The sequence below is a fragment of the Lampetra fluviatilis genome, chromosome 40, assembly GCF_964198595.1.
Source record: "Lampetra fluviatilis chromosome 40, kcLamFluv1.1, whole genome shotgun sequence".
NCBI lineage: Eukaryota > Metazoa > Chordata > Hyperoartia > Petromyzontiformes > Petromyzontidae > Lampetra > Lampetra fluviatilis.
The window spans coordinates 9,187,155-9,208,887 of record NC_136314.1 but is presented as its reverse complement, the minus strand read 5'-3'; the positions used below and the strand labels follow the sequence as shown (position 1 = coordinate 9,208,887).

At 56.4% G+C, this 21,733-nt stretch overlaps 1 protein-coding gene across 2 annotated transcripts in view; it reads right to left on the bottom strand.

Moving 5' to 3' along the window:
- The window catches only part of TBC1D22B (TBC1 domain family member 22B), a 36,197-nt gene extending 16,294 nt beyond the window's left edge, over nt 1-19,903 (bottom strand). Inside the window, exons 1-8 of one of the 2 annotated variants that reach the window (XM_078875086.1) lie at nt 19,599-19,903; nt 14,498-14,554; nt 10,243-10,411; nt 6,681-6,984; nt 5,265-5,456; nt 4,633-4,703; nt 4,270-4,398; nt 1,237-1,299 (exon numbers count right to left, since the gene is read on the bottom strand). In XM_078875086.1, coding sequence (XP_078731212.1) covers nt 1,237-1,299; nt 4,270-4,398; nt 4,633-4,703; nt 5,265-5,456; nt 6,681-6,984; nt 10,243-10,411; nt 14,498-14,554; nt 19,599-19,663 — 1,050 coding nt within the window. In that variant the 5' untranslated portion in view covers nt 19,664-19,903. Of the gene's footprint in view, nt 1-1,058; nt 1,125-1,236; nt 1,300-4,269; nt 4,399-4,632; nt 4,704-5,264; nt 5,457-6,680; nt 6,985-10,242; nt 10,412-14,497; nt 14,555-19,598 lie in introns of both variants that reach the window. The other variant, XM_078875084.1, reaches the window with a different exon arrangement.
- Between the last annotated feature and the right edge of the window lie 1,830 nt (nt 19,904-21,733).

Sequence of the window (21,733 nt, the reverse complement as noted above, 5' to 3'; positions counted from 1 at the left end):
AAGCTGTTTAGGCATGCGGTGGCTGGGCATGCGGGCTACATGACCCAGCCAACGCTGGGTCATGTAGCCCGCAGCCTTGCCTGCGTTGGCTGGGTGCACACGCGCACCCAGGTGCACACACACGCACGCACACACACACGCGCGCACACCCAGGTGCACACGCGCACACTAAGATCCCCCATGCAGCCTTAAGAGACTGTTGGGGCAAGTGCTGTTAAGCGAGCACCTATGAAGGCCGGCACGGCACACGAGGGGGTGGGTAGCCAACACCACGCCCGGCCGCCTTTGTCTCCCCAGTAGCGATGTTTACACAACACACCAGGTACTCATTTGAGGCCAAGTCGACCTAGGGGAGGCCCAGGACCGGTTCAGATAATCATCACCGGCGTTGGCCGTGAGCGGGAATCGAACCCGGGTCGCCAGGTTCGTAGCGCAGCGCGCTAACCGCTACACTACCGCTCCCCACACACGTGCGCGCTCACACGCGCTCACACACACACACGTGTATTTATAACGAGGTGAGGACTCCCTAAAAGACTGCAGTGTCTTTGCGAGGGAGCCCTGGGTGTCCATTTCACAGCACGAGTGGCAGCAGCAGCAGCAGCACGGGGAGGCAGCACTCACAGCAGCAGCAGCAGCAGCAGCAAGAAGTACTCGCACCATCACTAGCAACAGCATTGGCAACAGCAGTACGAGCAGCAGGAGCAGCAGCACTGGTAGCACCAGCAGCCACAAGCAACAGAACTGGTAGCAGCAGATACTGACAGCAGCAGCACTGGTAGCACACAAGCAATACAATTGGACAGTAGCAGTACTGGCAGCTGCACATGCAGCAGCAGCAGCAGCACCACAACAGAATTGGTATCAGCAGCAGCAGCAGCAGCACTGGCAGCAGAACGAGCAGCACAAGCAACAGAATTTGGAGCAGCAGGACACTGACTGCAGCACGAGTAGCAGCACAACAGATTTGGTATCAGCAGCAGCACTGGGGCAGCAGAACGAGCGGTGTTGCTTGTTAGAGTCGAGGGGGAGTTTGGGGGGGAGGGGGGGGGTCTCACCTCCTGCACGGCGGGCTGCTGGAAGAGTGGGATGAGTGGGTTAGTTCTGGGAATGTCAATGTGAATCTGCAGAGACACGGGGACGGGGGGGGGGGGTCGCGCAGGCAGACACAGCAGCGAAGGCCGGGTTAGCGCCGGTCGAGGCGAGCGGGAGGGAGGGAGGGGGGGCGTCTCTCACCTGGGACACGCACGCCTGCGACAGCAGGCCCACCGGACCCATGCGCGGCACGTCTATACAGATCTGTGGTGCTCACGGGGTCACACACGCAGGGGCACGCGGGGAGGTACAAAGACAAAGATCCCCCCAAAAGTTGCATACACTTTTGGGGCAAGTGCTGTTAGCGAGCGCCTATGAAGGCCGAAACCGTGGTACACGAGGGGGTGGGTGGCCAACACCACGCCCGACCACTTTTGTCTCCCCAGTGGCGACGTTTTTTACGCACCACACCAGGTACTAATTTGAGGCTGAGTCGATCTAGAGGAGGCCCAGGACAGGTTCAGACGACCAGATTTGTAGTGCAGCACGCTAGCCACTACATTACCACTCCCACACCGAACACACACACACACACAGGTACACATAGGAACACACACACGGGTACACACACACACAGGGTACACACAGGAACACACACACACAGGTACACACAGGGTACACATAGGAACACACACACGGGTACACACACACACACAGGTACACATAGGAACACACACACAAACGGGGTTACACACACACAAACGGGGTTACACACACACAAACGGGGTTACACACACACACACGTGGTACACATACACAGGGTTACACATTCGCCACTAAGTGGCGGTGACGTCACCACGGCACTTGTGCCAGCCTGGCAAAAGGGTGACACACACAAGGGTGACACACACGGGGGTGGCACACACGGGGGTGGCACACACGGGGGTGGCACACACGGGGGTGACACACACGGGGTGACACACACGGGGGTGACACACACGGGGTGACACACACGGGGGTGGCACACACGGGGGTGACACACACGGGGGTGACACACACGGGGTGACACACACGGGGGTGGCACACACGGGGGTGACACACACGGGGGTGACACACACGGGGGTGACACAGACGGGGTGACACACACGGGGGTGACACAGACGGGGGTGACACAGACGGGGTGACACACACGGGGGTATACGGGCGACCTCCGCACTGCGAGTCCAGCGTGTCCGCTGCTGCTGCTGCTGACCGCTGGAACGCCTCTGTGGCAAGCAGCAGCAGCAGCTGCCTTGCTGTGTCAGTTAAGCGCGCCGTGTTTACCAGATGTTACGTGCGTGCCGCAAACCGCTACTAGTCGGTAATTACCGGTGTTCTCAAACGGTTACTGGTTAGTCAAAAACTATTTAAAGACACTCTGCTGCTTACACGCGCCCCCCCCCTCACAACGGCCTACTCTGGCAATAAAAAAAAAGTTGTGTTAAGATGTTCAAACATCAAAATAGACATACCTATTGCAAGGCGTCATAGTCTGCATTAGCCACACGTACTTGTGACAAAACATGCACACAGAAGAGCTCCGATAGCAAATGCGTTGTCTTTGAAACTGATCGGCCTATCATCGTGATAGAACATCTTAACACCTGTTTCCTTGGCAGACACGGGTAAAGCCTATTCTCATTTGTTCATGCCCCCGCACAGACAGCCTGATCGCAGTCATCATGATCAATTCACAACGCACACGTGAAAACTCGTGGCGGCGAGTGGACTGGACGGTTTGGCGAATGGGTGGGCGGGTGGGTGGGTGGAACTGGGCAGGTGAGCAAGTGGCCGGGTGGAGGAGTGGGCAAGTATTTGGGCGAGTGGTGAGGCGAGCGGTTGGGTGAGTGGATAGGTGAGGAGTTGGGCGGCGGTGGCAGCGTCGAAGACTCGGCAGGCGAGTGAGCAGGAAGCGAGCGGGTGAGCGAGCGGGTGAGCGAGTGAGAGAGCGGGCGAGCGAGTGAGAGAGCGGGTGAGCAGGGAGCGAGCGGGTGAGCAGGGAGCGAGCGGGTGAGCGAGTGAGAGAGCGGGGTGAGCGAGTGAGAGGGCGGGTGAGCGAGTGAGAGGGCGGGTGAGCGAGTGAGAGGGCGAGTGAGAGAGCGGGTGAGCGAGTGAGAGAGCGGGTGAGCGAGTGAGAGAGCGGGTGAGCGAGTGAGAGAGCGGGTGAGCGAGTGAGAGAGCGGGTGAGCGAGTGAGAGAGCGGGTGAGCGAGTGAGAGGGCGGGTGAGCGAGTGAGAGGGCGGGTGAGCGAGTGAGAGGGCGAGTGAGAGAGCGGGTGAGCGAGTGAGAGAGCGGGTGAGCGAGTGAGAGAGCGGGTGAGCGAGTGAGAGAGCGGGTGAGCGAGTGAGAGAGCGGGTGAGCGAGTGAGAGAGCGGGTGAGCGAGTGAGAGAGCGGGTGAGCGAGTGAGAGGGCGGGTGAGCGAGTGAGAGGGCGGGTGAGCGAGTGAGAGAGCGGGTGAGCGAGTGAGAGAGCGGGTGAGCGAGTGAGAGAGCGGGTGAGCGAGTGAGAGAGCGGGTGAGCGAGTGAGAGAGCGGGTGAGCGAGTGAGAGGGCGGGTGAGCGAGTGAGAGGGCGGGTGAGCGAGTGAGAGGGCGGGTGAGTGAGCGAGCGAGCGGGTGAGTGAGAGAGCGGGTGAGCGAGTGAGATGGCAAGTGAGCGAGTGAGCGAGCGGTGTGAGCGAGTGAGAGAGCGGGTGAGCGAGTGAGAGGGCGGGTGAGCGAGTGAGAGAGCGGGTGAGCGAGTGAGCGAGCGGGTGAGTGAGTGAGCGGGTGAGCGAGTGAGAGGGCGGGTGAGCGAGTGAGAAAGCGGGTGAGCGAGTGAGAGGGCGAGTAAGCAGGGAGCGAGCGGGTGAGTGAGCAAGAGAGCGGGTGCGCGAGCGAGAGACCGGGTGAGCAGGGAGCGAGCGGGTGAGTGAGTGAGAGAGCGGGTGAGCGAGTGAGAGAGCGGGTGAGCAGGGAAAGAGCGGGTGAGCGAGTGAGAGAGCGGGTGAGTGAGTGAGAGAGCGGGTGAGCGAGTGAGAGAGCGGGTGAGCAGGGAAAGAGCGGGTGAGCGAGTGAGAGAGCGGGTGAGCGAGTGAGAGAACGGGTGAGCGAGTGAGAGAGCGGGTGAGCGAGTGAGAGAGCGGGTGAGCGAGTGAGAGAGCGGGTGAGCGGGCGGGTGGGTGAGTGGGCGGGTGAGCGGGTGAGCGGGCAGCACCTGGCGGAAGGTGTCCTGGTGGTGCTCCTCGTTGCGGGAGTCGTAGTACTGCTCGATGAAGCTGAAGTACTCGAGTCGCTTGCGCTGCAGCGTCGGCTCCCGGCGCTCCGACGTGGCCGGGAGGTAACCCTGGGGGCGGTCGTCACGGCGATGAGCGCGGTACCATGACAACGCGCGGCTTACCGTAACTACACACGGCACGTCACCCAGTGAGAGGTCCCTCTGTTAAGCGATTGGCTGTGTCGTGATTGGCTGAGTGAGCAACCTGTCGTGTGATTAGTTGAGCGAGTGACCCGTCTGTCACGTGATTGGCTGAGTGAGTGACCCGTCTGTCACGTGATTGGCTGAATGAGCGGGACTCACAGACAGGAGTCGCCATGTGACCGGCCGCACGGGCTTGGGAATCCCCGACCAGCTCAGCTTCCGCAGCTCCTCTACACACAGGGACACACAGGGACACACAGGGGGGTTACACACGGGGCCACAGAGACAAGTGAGGGGACACGGGGAAGCAAGGGGAGACAGTGAGACACACGTGGGGAAGGCTGGCACAGCGCACGAGGGGGGTGGGTGGGTGGCCAGCAGCACGCCCGACCGCCTTTGTTTCCCTAGAGGCGATGTTTACTACAGACCGCACCAGGTAGTCATTTGAGGCCGAGTCGACCTAGGGGAGCCCATGACCGGTTCAGTTAATCGTCACCGGTGTTGGCCACGAGCGGGAATCGAACTCGGGTTGCCAGGTTCGTAGCGCAGTGCGGCAACCGCTACACGACCACTGCCCACGCGTGCACACACACACACGCGCACACACACACACGCGCATGCACACACGCGTACACGCGCACACACACACGCGCACACACACACGCACGCGCGCACGCACGCGCGCACACACGCGCGCACACACACACGCACACACACCAGCACACGCACGCGCGCACACACACGCACACACACACACACGCGCACACACACACACACACGCCAGCGCGCACCGAGGTCGGTGTTGGACGCCGCCAGCAGCTGGTGGAACTTGTCGAGCTTGGCGGCGTCGCGGTCGTGCAGCGACATGGAGCCCGTCGTGTTCTGGTCGGCGATGCGCGCCACCAGGGGGATGACCGGGCGCGACGGCGGCGGCGGCAGGGTCACCGACTGCTGCCGTGGCAACGACCCTCGCTCCAAACCGCCTGGACGGGGGTCGGGGGGGGGGGGGGGTGCGGGGGGGGGGGGGTCAGAGGCCAGGGGAAGGGGTGTGGGGATCGAGGGTGGGGCGAATGGACGGCACGAGGTTAGCAATCGTTCGGGGTTAGTGATGACGAAGTTTGCGAGCACCTCTGAAGGCCGGCACGGCACACGAGGGGGTGGGTGGCCAGCACCACGCCCGGCCGCCTTTGTCTCCCCACTGGCTCAGGTTCGGCTCCCGACGATCGTCACCGGCGTTGGCCATGAGCGGGAATCCAACTCGGGTCTCTGCCGAGTTTGTACCAGCCAGGGTGCTGGTCGCTGCGATTGTTGTTGTTAGTTGTTGTTTGTTGTGGCTGCTGTGTTGTTAACCCTTTCCCGTTCCAATGACGTACGTGCACATATGTGATGACAAGCGTGTACGTGTGACGCGCGTGTATACGTACGTCATGATGACTTACGTGTACATGACATACGTGTACAAGTACGTGGTGATGACGTACGTGATGACGTATGGGACGAACGTGTACATGAACGTGACGACGTAGGTGATGACGACAGATGTGTAGGTGTACGTCCATCATCAGTTTTTCCGCGGATTCCATTCCGATGACGCACGTGTGCGCACGTGTACATCGTCAAAACAAAACCGGAAGACAAACAACAGCAAATAACTTTCTCGGTACTGAGGCTCCCACAAGGCCACGCGGGAGGGCGTGTGGCACAGTTTGGCGCCAGCCGCCGTAGAGAGCGGCCATGTCGCTACGGTTCTCTGCGCTAACGAAGTCTTTAAAAACAACGGCGCTACTCCTGTCCAATTAAAATGAATCGTCGAGCCGCTGACACATTCCGAGATTCATCGGTGAACGGGGACAGCCCACCCTGTAACTTGCAGATGTCTCGGAACGGGAAAGGGTTAATATCGTTGTGGTGGTTGCGATCGTTGCCACGATGGCTGCATCGTCGATACGATTGGTGCGTTATGAAGGTTCTCTGCTGCGTCGATGCCTACGGCCGGGTTACCCGGACAGATCCCCGACCACTCCGCCTCCACAGAGCCGCTCTGACCAACGCGGTCCAGTCTCGCCGCCCGTCCCTCTGTCCCTTCATCTCTCAGTCTGCCCACCCGTCTGTCCCGCGGATCCCTCCCTCCATCCATCAATCCATCCACCGGCCCGTCCATCACACCCGCCCATCTGCCCGTCCGTCCCTCCGCCCGCCGCACGTACCGGCCGCCCTCCCCGAGATGACAAACTCGCTCTGCGACTTCACCATCCGGCCCTCGGGTCCCGTGGCGCCCTCCCCTCCTCCCTCCCCGGCCTCCCCTCCTCCTCCCCCCTCCTCCTCAGCGGCAGCGCCGCCGCCGGCGCGGGGTGGGGGCCCGGCGGAGCGGCGCCGGCGCTCGTGCTTCTGGATGACCTCGCGCGCCGTCGACATCACCACGTCGGAGGCGAGGCCGCGCGTCGCCATGTTCAGCAGCTCGTCGTCGCTGGGCTCCGCGTCCCACGCGTCGCTCGTGTCCGCCGCAAACTCCTGGGGGGAGGGGGGCACGGGGGAGGGGGGGCACAGGGGAGGGGGGGCACGGGGGAGGGGGGGCACGGGGGAGGGGGGGCACGGGGGAGGGGGGGCACGGGGGAGGGGGGGCACAGGGGAGGGGTGTGAAGGTGGCGGTGGCTACAATTGCGTGGACTGCGAGCCGGCGACGTGGAGGAAGTCGAGGGTTGGTGGACCGCGTGCGGATGTCGAGGGAGGAGGAGCCGTAGCTTGGCTCCCCAGGGGAAGGTGGTGGCTGCAGGGTGTGAGCGGTGGTGTTGGTAGTGGTGGTGGTCTTGGTGGTGGTGTTGGTGGTGTTTGGTAGTGGTAGTGGTGGTGGTCTTGGTGGTGGTGTTGGTGGTGTTTGGTAGTGGAGGTGGTAGTGGTGGTGGTCTTGGTGGTGGTGTTGGTGGTGTTTGGTAGTGGTGGTGGTAGTGGTGGTGGTGTTTGGTAGTGGTGGTGGTAGTGGTGGTGGTGTTGGTGGTGTTGGTAGTGGTGTTGGTGTTGGTGGCGATGCTGCACGTGGCTGCCTGTAACCCAGCGCCGTGGAGGCAACACCGAGGGTTGGTGGATCACACACGGATGTTGCAAAACTCCCTTCCCGTGGGCATCGAGAGGAAAGGCAGTGACTGCAGAGTGCGGACTAATCTCCATCTGCTCCATCTGTACGGGACAGAGTGCTGGCCTCTTGCGGCGCGTGCGGAATTTCTCCGGGTGTCTTCGGCTACTCGATCGTTGAAGACGCCCGAGAAAATCCAGTAGCCGTCGACCCCGCGTCCAACCCACACGCACTTTCACGCCGACAAGACCACTCGAGTTGCTGAAACCGTCCAACTCGCTCAATCAACTTCCCAAATCCACTCGGCCACGTCCGCTCAGTTAGTCAATCGACTGACCACGCCGCCCCACACGGATAGGGGAAGAGTCGGTGGGCGGGCGGGCGGGCGGGCGGGGGAGTGGCGGATTGAGGCCGCTCAATTGCTCAGGCGTTGGTTCAGCAGCTCGCTCGACCACTCGTGCAGTTTGGCCTCAATCAATAGATGGGTCAATCCATCAACTGCTCACCGAATGAAAACAACCACCAATCACTTAACCATCCACTTAACCACTCACTCCATCACTGCGGGGGCGGGGGGGGGCGCTATTGCTCAGCTGTTCAATTGCCCAGGCAATGGCTCAGCTGCTCACATAGCCGCTCAATCATTTACACAATCTTTCACACACTATCACTCACTCACCCGCACACCCGTTCACCCGCTCACATTCATTCACTTGCTCACCCAATTATTTACTGATCACTCACTCTCACACACCCACCCGCTCACCCACTTACTCTCTCACCCAAGCACACATTCACCCACTCACTCACCCACCCACTCATTTACCGTTCATTCACTCAATCACCCGACAAAAACAACCGCCATTCGCCACTAAGTGGCGGTGACGTCACCACGGCGCTTGAGCCAGGCTATGTGCACGTTGTTGTTGGAGGGCGACTGCCTCCAACTCCCCAGTAGCGTCCTTCACGAGCCTCCTCCACAGAGGCCGATCTTGACACCGCTGGTACCAGTCATCAGCAAGTCCACTCAGCTCCACATCCTCCTGTACCACATCCCTCCATCTCTTCTCTAGCCCGTGCCGCACCCGTTTAGCCCCCCAAAAAGCTGTTTAGGCATGCGATGGCTGGGCATACGGGCGACATGACCTAGCCAATGCAGCCTTGCCTGCCGGAGGAGCTCACCGATGGGACTTGTCCAGATCTTTCAAGATTTGTAAGCTCCAAGGCTGGCCAGCCTAAATGTTTCTAACCGGAGAAGATGTTCCATTAGGGGGGGTCCACGTTTCGCAAGTGTAGAGAAGGGAGGGCATGACTGTGGCCGAGAAAACCTGAAGGTTCGTGTGGAGCGACAGACCGGGTATCTTGCACACAGCGTTACGCAACCGATAAAAAAATGCCGCTCCACTGATTCATAGTGAGACCTCTGCTGTCAAACCAGAGCCAGTCATGAGCACACTGCCCAGGTATGGGAAACTCTCCACTCTCTCCACAACTTCCACATCACCAATTGGGAGTTGTGGGGGTCGAGTGTCCGATGGTACAAAATACACAGGCAGGTGCTTAGTTTTGGTGGGGCTGATGGTAAGGCCCCATCCTCTTGATGGCAAGCTCCAGGTTCAGCAGCAGCACCTCCAACTGCTCCTCTGAGTGAGCAGCAATTACCAGATCATCGGCATACATAACATGGTCGACCAATAAGGAGCCATCCCTTGACTACACCCCGGCATCGATCAGCCTCCCATTGTATCTGTACCAGATGGAAATTCCTCCGGTACAGCCATCAAAGGATTCACGAACTATGTGGTCGAAATATATGTTAAAGGATGTGGAAGCCAGAGGACATCCCTGTCGCACCCCTAGGTGAACAGGGAATGGCTCCGACTCCCAGCCACGTAGTTTTACCCGGGCCCGCTCACCATCATGAAGGTGCTTAATGATCGCAAGCAGAGAGTCAGGGACTCCGAAAGCACGAAGCACAACCCAGAGCCCAGGCCTACTGATGGTATCATAGGCCTTGACCAGGTCAATAAAGCAGAGATGTAGGTCTTGTTGGAATTCCCTACACCTCTGCTGTAGCAGACGGACAGAAAATATGGCATCTGTGCAGGAACGCCCTTTCCCGAAACCACATTGGGGCTCCGCAAGCCTCTCCCTCAGCGTGCCTGGCAAGGCGATGTTGAATAATCCTTTCCAGGACCTTTCCCAGCACACTGAGGAGTGAGGTGCCCCAGTAGTTATTACAGTATGTGCTGTCCCCCTTCTTAAAGAGGGGGACCACCAGGGCATCCTTCCAATCTTGTGGAACCCGTCCAGACTATTGTTATGATGTCATGTAGGGCAGTCTGTACACAAATACCACCCTCACTCAGCATTTCGCTTGGGAGATAATTTCTGCCCGGTGCCTTTCCTGGTCTCAGACTCTGGATCGCCTTCAGTGCTTCAGTACTTACTTCACTCAGTCACCCACCCACGCACGCACACCTTCATTCACTCAGTCACCCACCCACCCAATCATTTACCATTCACTCACTCACACACACACACACACCTTCATTCACTCAGTCACCCACCCACCCAATCATTTACCATTCACTCAGCCACTCACACACCCACCCACGCACACTTATTCACTCAGTCACCCACCCACCCACACACACCTTCATTCGCTCAGCCACTCACCCTCCCACCCCCTCGCTCACCTGGAAGGAGGCTGCTTTCCTCGAGCTGCTGCCCCCCCCGACCCCTCCCACCGTGACCCCCACCGACATGGAGACGGCCGGGAAGAGGGGGGCACTGCCCCCGACCGCGCCGGGCACGGGGCCCCCTGCTAGCCCCACGGCCGGCATCCCCACGGCCCCCTTGCCAGCGCTGACGGCACAGAGAGAGCGGCAGAGTCGCCATCATCCGCATCATCGGCATCATCATTTAGCATCGTCAACATCGTCATAAGCGTCGTCATGAGCATCGTCATTATAATAATAATCAGCATCGTCAAAATCATCATTATCAACATCATTAGCATGATCATTAGCATCATCAGCATCATCAGCATCATCAGCATCATTATCGACATCATCATCGGCATTGTCAGAGCACACACAAGTGGGTTAGCCATCATCACTGTCATCATCAGAAACTTCATCAACAGCATCATCAATAGCATTGTCACCATCGACAACATCATCAGCATGAACAACTCCAGCACACAGACGTGGGCTGCCATCATGACTATCATCATCGTCATAAGCAACATTATCAATGACATGGTCATAATCAACAACACCATCATCATTATCATCAGCTCCAAAATCAATATCACCATCATTTTGAAACTTACCACCATCATTGACATCCATAAATCATCATCGTCATCTACATCACCAGATGTAATAATGCCCTTTATTTACCAGGCAAAGCCTCACGGAGTCTCAAGACTTTTCCGGGAGGGTCCTGCTACGTACGCAAGTACGTTGAACTTCTTTTGCACCGTACGTACACAAACCGTGCGCTAATCGGAGGTGCGGGAGCTATTCACAAAAAAAGTAACCAAACAAGGAGCTACAATCTAAAATTTATATTTGATAGAACGAGTTGAGAGCTCCAGAGAGCAGGATGATGATGATGAGTCTCATTGGCAGGGTGACCTGGGGGCACCGGTCTGCTGCCCGTAGGGGGCGATGATTGCTGCTGAGCGTGCGATCCCAATTGAGTAACTTTCAAACTTGGCAAACTTCAACCGTCGCCTTGAACCGCTTACAATTCCGATGACGGCCGTGTACGTCAAACTCAAATAACCTTATCGGTACTTTTCGATTTAATGCTTTCGTGACTGCAGGGATTCATATTCTTGGTTCTTTCGGTAAAGTGACGAAGAAGGGAAATAATAAAATGATAAAAATAAAACATAATAAAATACAATTCTCACGACGTTTCGGCCAAACGCTAATCCTACATGATACACTACGAGCATCATGTGACTTTGAGACCCCCCACCGCCTACACATTCCACAAGGAGTGACTAATCCCATACCTGCATTTGTCATCAACATGCTAAATTCCCCTGTTGATATGTAAACTCCTTTGTCAAGGCGCTCTCCTCCTCCCACCCAGCTTAAAATACGCTGCCAAGCTTAGCGGTGTTCATTAGGACGCTGTCTTTCCGACAGCTCTGATTCTTCACCTGAGGACGGCTGCTTGCGTTGTGGCCGAAACGTCGTGAGAATTGTATTTTATTATGTTTTATTTTTATTATTTCCCTTCTAAGTGACTTTACCGAAAGAACCAAGAATACTTATCGGTACGTCTTCGGGTCGGAAGACGTACCGAGGCTCCCACGAGGTCACCACGCGGGAGGGCGCGTGGCGCAGCTTGGAGCCAGCTACCGCCGAGCGCGGCGGCCGTGTCGCCGCAGTTCTCTGCGGTGAGCAACGATGCCTTCAAGAACCACGGCGCCGCTGCGTCTCCCAATAAAGTTAGCGGCGAGTTGCTGGCGCGTTCCTCGAGAGGGTGGGGTTGACACCCACCCAGCCACTTGCAGACATCTCGCGTCACCTCCGATGGGCAACGGTTGTCTAGGTTACGGAGCGAGAGAAGTTGCACGTGCGTGCGTACCACCCCAAGGGGCGCTCGGCTTCGTGCGGGAGGTAGCCTGGGAAGAACCCGGGGAAAACGCTAACCCGGCATAGCCGGAGAGTAACACTCAAAGGATCGCAAAGACAAAGATCGCCCTCCCCCGTGTAGCATTGATAGTTGTGGGGCAAGAGCTGTTAGCGAGCCGCTATTGAAGGCCGGCACCACACACCAAGGGTGTCCGTGTCCAGCACCACGCCATGGCCGCCTTTGTCTCCCTAGCGGCAGTGTTTACACACCGCACCAGATACTCAATTGAGGCCGAGTCGAACTAGGGGAGGCCCAGGATCAGTTTGGATAATCGTTACTGGTGTTGGCCGTGAGTGGGAATCGCACTCGAGTGGACGTGTTCGGAGAGCAACACGCTAACCGCTACACTACCGCTCCAGACTGTTGGGGCAAGTGCTGCTAGCGGAGCACCTATGAAGACCGGCACGGCACACGAGGGGGTGGATGGCCAGCACCACGCCCGGCCGCCTTTGTCTCCCCAGTGGCGAGTCAACATAGGGGAGTCCCAGGACCGGTTCAGATAATCGTCACTGGTGTTGGCCGTGAGCGGGAATCGAACTCGGGGTGCCAGGTTCGTAGCACAGCGCGCTAACCGCTCCACTACCACTCCCCACACACACACGCACGCATGCGTGCACACACACACAGTTGAACGGTTCCACCCATAATTAAAAACACGTCATAGTGTCATGCCCAGTCTGGCCGGCCATGTGTTTACAAAATCTCCCATGGAGCGAGAAGCAAATTAGTGGCCTCACAATCGCCCCCCCTTCCACCCCACCCCTTGCATGAAGGGCAATGACCCAGTCCTGTGCTGTAGCCTCCCAGTAGCCTCTCTGGGTGACGCAGTGGCGAGGTGTTAACTACCTCGCCTGATATACAGGAGGTCGTGGGTTCGAGCAAGACCCTGACGCATGCGTATTTGGAGTTTGCGTGTTCTCCCCGTGGTCGCGTGGATTTTTTTTGTCCGGGTCCTCTGGTTTTTCCCTCCACGTTTATCATCAACAACACGCGTCGAGAGCGCTTTGGCTGCCATACATTTCCCACGTGACGTTGGGCTATCGCTTGTGGCCAGGCCACTTCTGATAAAGAGCGACGTAGCTCAACGGGTAGGGCCCGACCTGGCAAAATACAAAAGAGAGTTCAGTTCAAGTTTCTGTTCCTTTCGTAGCTGCCATCTGGGTGGTTGGCCTCTCAACTCTTTGATTGCCAGCGTGGGGAAGTTCGATCGATCGTTCCTCAGCGAGCTTGCCCTGGCGAGGGTCGCGGCAGCAGCAGCGTGTTGAGTCTTGGCGGTCCAGAGCTCCCTTTCCCTGGCGGCAAACTCTAGCACTACGATATACTACACTACTATACACTACACTATACACTACACTGTATAATACTACACTACTATACACTACACTATACACTACACTGTATAATACTACACGATACACTACTACACTACTATACATTACTATACACTACACTATACACTACTATACATTACTATACACTACTACACTCTACCTTACTATACACTACACTATACACTACTATACATACTATACACTACACTATACACTACACACTACACTATAGATACTATACACTACACTGTACACTATACACTACACAGCTCTTCTTGGGGGAATTCCCAGGCGTTCCCAGGCCAGCCGAGCGACATCGCCATGCCAGCAGCAGCAGCAGCGTGTCCTGGGCCGGCCCCGGGGTCTTTGCCCAGTGGGACGTGCTGCTGCCCGGTAGACTTCCAGGGGGAGACTTCCAGGGGGAGTCTACCACGGTGGGGGGGGGGCACCCTCACCAGGTGCCCGAGACCCCTCAACTGGCTCCTCCCGATCCGGAGAAGCAGCGGCTCGACCCCGAGGCTCTCCCGGACTACCGAGTTCCTCGCCCATCACGGAGAGTGGCGAGTCCGGCAACCCTGGGGACTACCGAGTTCCTCGCCCCATCACGGAGAGTGGTGAGCCCGGCAACCCTGGGGACTACCGAGCTCCTCGCCCATCACGGAGAGTGGCGAGTCCGGCAACCCTGCGGACTACCGAGCTCCTCGCCCATCACGGAGAGTGGCGAGCCCGGCAACCCTGCGGACTACCGAGCCCCTCGCCCATCACGGAGAGTGGCGAGTCCGGCAACCCTGCGGAGAAACCTCGTCACGGCCCCTTGTAAGAACGATTTCAATAACCCCCATGGCTTTGGTGGGGGGGGTGGGGGGCGGCCCCCTCATCCAGCAGCAGAGCGATGAAGAGCCGTCCACTAACGTAGGCTGGGGACTGGTTTGGATGTTTCGCGGCGCGTCGCCGCCCCGCTCACCTGTTGAGCAGCTGTGGATTGAAGGGAGGATGCTGTGCCCCATACACTTGCTGTATGCTGCAAGACAAACAGACAAAGACCCCCCACCCGTTATAGCCTCAACAGAATGTTGGGGCAAGCACTGTTAGCGGGCACCTATGAAGGCCGGCACGGCACGGCACGCGAGGGGGTGGGTGGCCAGCACCACGCCCGGCCGCCTTTGTCTCCCTAGTGGCGATGTTTACACACCGCACCAGGTACTCATTTGAGGCCGACAACCATACACCTACACAAGACACACACAGACACCTTCAGAAACACACACAGACACACACACCTTCAAAAACACACACGGACACCAACACAGACACCTACAGACAAAAACCGGACTCTGACATATACCACAACAACAACAGGCGCCAAATCGTAGCGGTGACGTCACCAGAGATGGGCTAGGTGCACTTTGAGGCTATCACGTGAAGTGCCGAAGGCTCGCTGCTGGCACGAGGTCACGGGGCAGACCCAGGTATCGTGGGTTGACTATTACACACACACACACGCTCGTGGGTCAAGGGTGACATTGTATATCTGTTTAGTCCCGTACAACGGCAGGATTTACGGTTTTGGGTCAGGCCTAGACATGGGTTAATGTACAAGTTGGAATCTAGCCCAGGGTTAATAAAAGAGATGGGGGTTTGTAGACATTGTCAGGGCTAATGGACAGGGTGGGATAGCACTTGATATGGTGTTAATCAAACAGCTATGAACTATAAGACTATAAACTATTTTTATTTTACCAGGTAAGACCCAGTGAGCTGTAGACCCCTTAAATAATAGCTCAACGAAGTGGCTTATCATCACGTGGACATTTATTGCAGCAAAATACTCTGAACGTGTGATGTCGATTCTAAAGGTGAAGGGGAAAAAAAACGCAGAACCCGGAGAAAAATACAGGCGACCACGGGGAGAACACACAAACTCCAAGTATACAGAAGACGTAAGGGTCGGGATCAAACCCACGACCTCCTGTAAACCAGGCGAAGTAGTTAACATCTCGCCACCGCGGCGCAATGTTAAACACGTTCATATTTCGGGCAGGGTCAGGGTGTGGGTGGGCGGCGTCAGGGTTAGAGTCGGGCCTAGGGGCTAAACCCTGGTTAAGGGATTATAGTCAAAGCCAAAGGCGGGGGGTTCAGGTTTCCGGGTGGCCACCGGGGTTGGATAATGTTTGGTTAAAGCTTAGGACAAGGTTAAAGTCGTGGCTAGGGTGGAGATGTGGAGTTAGGGTCGGAAGCGTCGGGTTAGTCAAGGGACTGCCCGGGTTGATGACCCAGATAATACTTCCGTACCCGACACACCACGCCCGGTTAATACCTCTCGCTGTGGTGTCACAAGGGGTGTGTGTGTGTGGATACGCGCACACACAGGATGGGTGCGTGTGGTTGGGTACGCGCACGCACACACACACGCAGGCGACCCGCATAATATTTAGTTAGAAATTAAGCCCTGGGGTGAAGCGGTCTGCTCATGAAAGCAGCTCCTAACGACGGGCAACACTCAACCCTTTCCCGCCACGTAAACACGAGGCCACCACTGTGTTTTACTTTCGACTCAAACAACAACCGCCATTCACCACCAAGCGACGGTGCCGTCACCACGGCGCTTGTGCCAGGCTAGGTGCGCTCCGAGGCAATCACGTGAATTGTCAAAGGCGCCGCTGGCAACAAGAGGTCACGGGACAGACCCAGCAGGTGCCCATTGGTCGGTTGATAGACTGAGATGACTGTCAATGCACCAGTTGTGCTGCCAAACGTGCCAACTCTCAGTGCTTTAGCCACCCGGCGCTCCTCCGGTCGTTGTTGTTGCGAAAAATAAACAAACAACCACTGCCATAACCCAAGGGCGCCACAGTGGCGAGATGTTAACTCCCTCGCCTGGTATACAGGATGTCGTGGGTTCCATCCCGACCCTGACGCCTGCTGCTGTATATTTGGAGTTTGTGTGTCTCTCTCTCCCTGTAGAGATGTTAACTACCTCGCCTGGTATACAGGTCGTGGGTTCCATCCCGACCCTGACGCCTGCTGCTGTATATTTGGAGTTTGCCCGTCTCTGTCTCTCTCCCCGTGGTCGCGTGGATTTTTCTCCAGATCCTCCGTTTTTTCCCCTCTACATTTAAAATCAACATCACGCCTTTAAGAATATTTGGCTACTGCTATAATGTCCACGTGATGATGACGATGATGATGATGAGCTATCATTTGTGGCAGCCAGGTCGCTTCTGAAAAAGAGCGACACAGCTCAATGGGGTCTTACCTGGTAAAATAAAAAAAAATTGCCCATAGTTTATTTTGTAGATGTGTATTCCGACATTCCGCCCCATAGCTACCCTCCTGTCGCATGCGACCCGAGGTAAAGTTCGGTGCAGGGTTGTCGGTCAGCCGCGATTGAAACGTAAAAGGGGGCTCTAAGAGTTTGCGCGAAACACAGAGTCGTTTGAACGTCGAGGGGCGATTTTGCTTCACCGGGTAAGTTGAGAGACTCGAAGAGGCGAGGATGGAGACTCGTTTGCAAAGCAGCGTGACCTGAAAATTCTGGCACCGCTTTGGGGATTCCACCGAGAGACGAGGCGGCGCAAGTTGTTTGTACAGCGACTCTACTTATCAATGAGTCAGGTTCCAGGTGTCTGTTCGTAAGTCGATTTGTTCGCGAGTCCAACTTTACTCCTGTTGATTCAAAACGTGTTGTACGGCGTGTACACTAAATACAGGGAATGGCTTTATAATCTCCTGTAAGTTGTAGATGCCACTAGTTCTTTATGTTCTGTAAATGCCACTAGTTCTTCACGTTCTGCAGATGTAGATGCCACTGGTTCTTCACGTTCTGCAGATGTAGATGTCACTGATTCTTCACGTTCTGCAGATGTAGATGCCACTGGTTCTTCACGTTCTGCAGATGTAGATGCCAATTGTTCTTCATGTTCTGCAGATGTAGATGCCACTGGTTCTTCATGTTCTGCAGATGTAGATGCCACTGGTTCTTCACGTTCTGCAGATGTAGATGCCACTGATTCTTCACGTTCTGCAGATGTAGATGCCACTGATTCTTCACGTTCTGCAGATGTAGATGCCACTGGTTCTTCACGTTCTGCAGATGTAGATGCCAATTGTTCTTCATGTTCTGCAGATGTAGATGCCACTGGTTCTTCACGTTCTGTAGATGTAGATGCCACTGGTTCTTCACGTTCTGCAGATGTAGATGCCACTGGTTCTTCACGTTCTGCAGATGTAGATGCCAATTGTTCTTCATGTTCTGCAGATCTAGATGCCACTGGTTCTTCACGTTCTGTAGATGTAGATGCCACTGGTTCTTCACGTTCTGCAGATGTAGATGCCACTGGTTCTTCACGTTCTGCAGATGTAGATGCCACCATCGCCATCTATTGCACGGCTGTTGAACTTACGACTCAACGGGCGACTGGACATACGGACCAGGTTTGTTCGTATCTCAGAAAGTGTGCAAGTCGAATGTTCGCAAGTAGAGGAGTCCCTGTAAGCACGAAGTTGAACTTCTTTTGGACCGTAGCTAGCCAACGGTGCTCATCGGAGGTGCGAGGGGTGGGACAACAAACTAAACACAACAACAAGCGCATCGACTCCATGTGGCTTCAGAGACACCACCACACTGATCTTCATTCAGCAGTGGACAGACCGTGATAGACCACGACACTTACGATGGTTTTAGACAGAATGGGCAGACGCGAACTTCTGATGATGCGGAGAGACAGGAAGTGCAACACCCCACGCATGAGAGTAAACAAAGACAAAGATCCCCCGGAGAGCCTTAACAGACTGTTGGGGCAAGTGCTGTTAGCGAGTAGCACCTATCAAGGCGGACACAGCACACGAGGTGGGTGGCCAGCACCAAGCACGGCCGCCTTTGTATCCCTCGTGGCGATGATTACTAGACACCCACCAGGTCGTCATTTAAGGCCGAGTCGACCGAGGGGGAGGCCTAGGACCGGTTCAGATAATCCTCACTGTGGTGTTGACCCGTGAGCGAGAGTGCACACACGTGACACACACGTGACACACACAGGGTGTGTGTGACACGTGACACACACGTGACACACACAGGGTGTGTGGGAAGGAGGGTGCACACACACACACAGGTTGTGGGGGTGCGCGCACGCACACACGTTACATGACATTTACAGGACGTTACCGGGACGTTACCATGACATTTACAGGACGTTACTGGGACGTTACCATGACATTTACAGGACGTTACCAGCACGTTACCAGCACGTTACCAAGACGTTACCATGACATTTACAGGACGTTACCAGCACGTTACCAGCACGTTACCAAGACGTTACCATGACATTTACAGGACGTTACCAGGACGTTACCAGGACGTGACAGCCATCCCGAGGAGCCGGAACGGGTGAGGGGTGAGGGGGTGAGGGGGTTTGGGGTAAGGGGGTGTGGGGTGAGGGGGTTCCGGGGTGAGGGGGTTTGGGCTTGAGGGGGTGAGGGGTGAGGGGGTTTGGGGTTGAGGGGGTGTGGGGTGAGGGGTGAGGGGGTTTGGGGTGAGGGGGTTCCGGGGTGAGGGGTGAGGGGGTGTGGGGTGAGGGGGTTCCGGGGTGAGGGGGTGTGGGGTTGAGGGGGTGAGGGGTGAGGGGGGTTTGGGGTGATGGGGTTCCGGGGTGAGGGGTGAGGGGGTTTGGGGGTGAGGGGGTTTGGGGCTGAAGCTTTCGTCCAGCGGTGGAATCGACCGCGTCTGCCGACGTCACGACGTCTTACAATGGCGCGAGGTGTCACGGCGAGGAGGAGGCGCGTGGCGACGACTGTGCAGGCGAGCGAGAGAGATAGAGGGAAGTGAGTGAGAGACAGGAGGGGAGAGGAGGGGAGTGAGTGAGAGAGAGGAGGGGAGTGAGTGAGAGAGAGAGAGAGGAGAGAGACAGGAGGCGAGAGACGACGCGGCCCAAGAGGAAGCCGCCCGGAGCGGAAGGAGAGCGGCGCGCGACATCGCGATGTTGCTCCACGCAGCAGCAGCAGCAGTGGATAGACCCTGTCGGCTACGAGTGGCGAGCGAGCGGGGTGGTGGGGGGAGAGACACTCGCCTGCCAGGCAGCCTACTGCCGCCGCGCCTCCAGAACTGCCGCTTGCTCGCTCCGTCCGTCGTCATGTCGAAGGGTCATCGCCCACGGAACGAGCCGGGAGACGAGGAGGGGGAGGGAGGGGAGCGAACTAACTAACACACAGCTGGCACGTCTCCCTCTCTGTCTCTCTCTGTCTCTGTCTGTCTCTCCGCAGGCTTCCAGCACCCCCCACCCGGCCACCTCCACACACACAACTCCCTCACACCGCCACTGAACTTATCAAGCCTCCATCTTGGCATGCCCCGGGCCTCCCTTGGTGGTGGTGGCGGCGGAGGGGGAGGGGTGGGGGGAAGTGGGGGTGGGGTCAAGGACGTCATAGTTAAGAGGGAGCAGACAGGCGCCATGTTACCTAGGGAGAGTGACAAGGTCGTCATAGTTAAGAGGGGGGAGACAGGCGCCATGTTACCTAGGGAGAGTGACAAGGTCGTCATAGTTAAGAGGGGGGAGACAGGCGCCATGTTACCTAGGGAGAGTGACAAGGTCGTCATAGTTAAGAGGGAGCAGACAGGCGCCATGTTACCTAGGGAGAGTGACAAGGTCGTCATAGTTTAGTGGGGCAGACAGGCGCCATGTTACCTAGGGAGAGTGACAAGGTCGTCATAGTTAAGAGGGGGGAGACAGGCGCCATGTTACCTAGGGAGAGTGACAAGGTCGTCATAGTTAAGAGGGAGCAGACAGGCGCCATGTTACCTAGGGAGAGTGACAAGGTCGTCATAGTTTAGTGGGGCAGACAGGCGCCATGTTACCTAGGGAGAGTGACAAGGTCGTCATAGTTTAGTGGGGGCAGACAGGCGCCATGTTACCTAGGGAGAGTGACAAGGTCGTCATAGTTAACAGGGGTTGACAGGCGCCATGTTATCTAGGGAGAGTGACACGGTGGTCGTCATAGTTAAGAGGGGTGAGACAGGCGCCATGTTACCTAGGGAGAGTGACAAGGTCGTCATAGTTAAGAGGAGGGCGATAGGCGCCATGTTACCTAGGGAGAGTGACAAGGTGGTCATAGTTAAGAAGGGGGAGATAGGCGCCATGTTACCTAGGGAGAGTGACAAGGTGGTCATAGTTAAGAAGGGGGAGATAGGCGCCATGTTACCTAGGGAGAGTGACACGGTGGTCGTCATAGTTTAGTGGGGCAGACAGGCGCCATGTTACCTAGGGAGAGTGACAAGGTGGTCGTCATAGTTAAGAGGGGGCAGACAGGCGCCATGTTACCTAGGGAGAGTGACAAGGTCGTCATAGTTTAGTGGGGCAGACAGGCGCCATGTTACCTAGGGAGAGTGACAAGGTCGTCATAAATTTTTATTTAAAGCTTTCGTGACTGCAGGGATTCATGTTCTTGGTTCTTTCGGTAAAGTCACGTAGAAGGGAAATAATAAAATAATAAAAATATTATTATTTCCCTTCTACGTGACTTTACCGAAAGAACCAAGAATAAGGTCGTCATAGTTTAGTGGGGGCAGCGATGCGCCATGTTACCTAGGGAGAGTGTGACAAGGTTGTCGTCATAGTTGAGGAGGCAGACAGGCGCCATGTTACCTAGGGAGAGTGACAAGGGGGTTGAGGGGCAGTGATGTCATGGTTTAGTGTGGGTAGCCAGGCGCCATGTTACCTAGGGAAAGTGACTACAATGGAAGGCTGTCTCTGGTGCGTAAGCCAATGGGGGGATGGGGGGGGGTCAATGACGTCATAGTACAGAGGGGGAAGTGAGGTGTCATGTTACCTAGGGAGAGTGACAAGAAGTGGGGGGAGGGGTTTGGGGGGAAGGGTTCAGTGACGTCATAGTAAAAAGGGGGGTCGTGGCCAAAACGCTGTCGCCGCCAGGACAAGGGATGAATTCTAGATTTGACGCTTTCGTGACTGCAAGGATTCATATTCTTAGGCTTTTTCGGTAAAGTCACGTAGGTAAAACATCAAAATTAATAAAAGTAAAATAAAAATAAAATAAAAATCACGACGTTTCGGAGGCAACACAAGCTTCCGTCTTCAGGTGGAACAGTCACAGTTACTTGATACAGCTATCGTGCTGTGACTGTTCCACCTGAAGACGGAAGCTTGTGTTGCCTCCGAAACGTCGTGATTTTTATTTTATTTTTATTTTA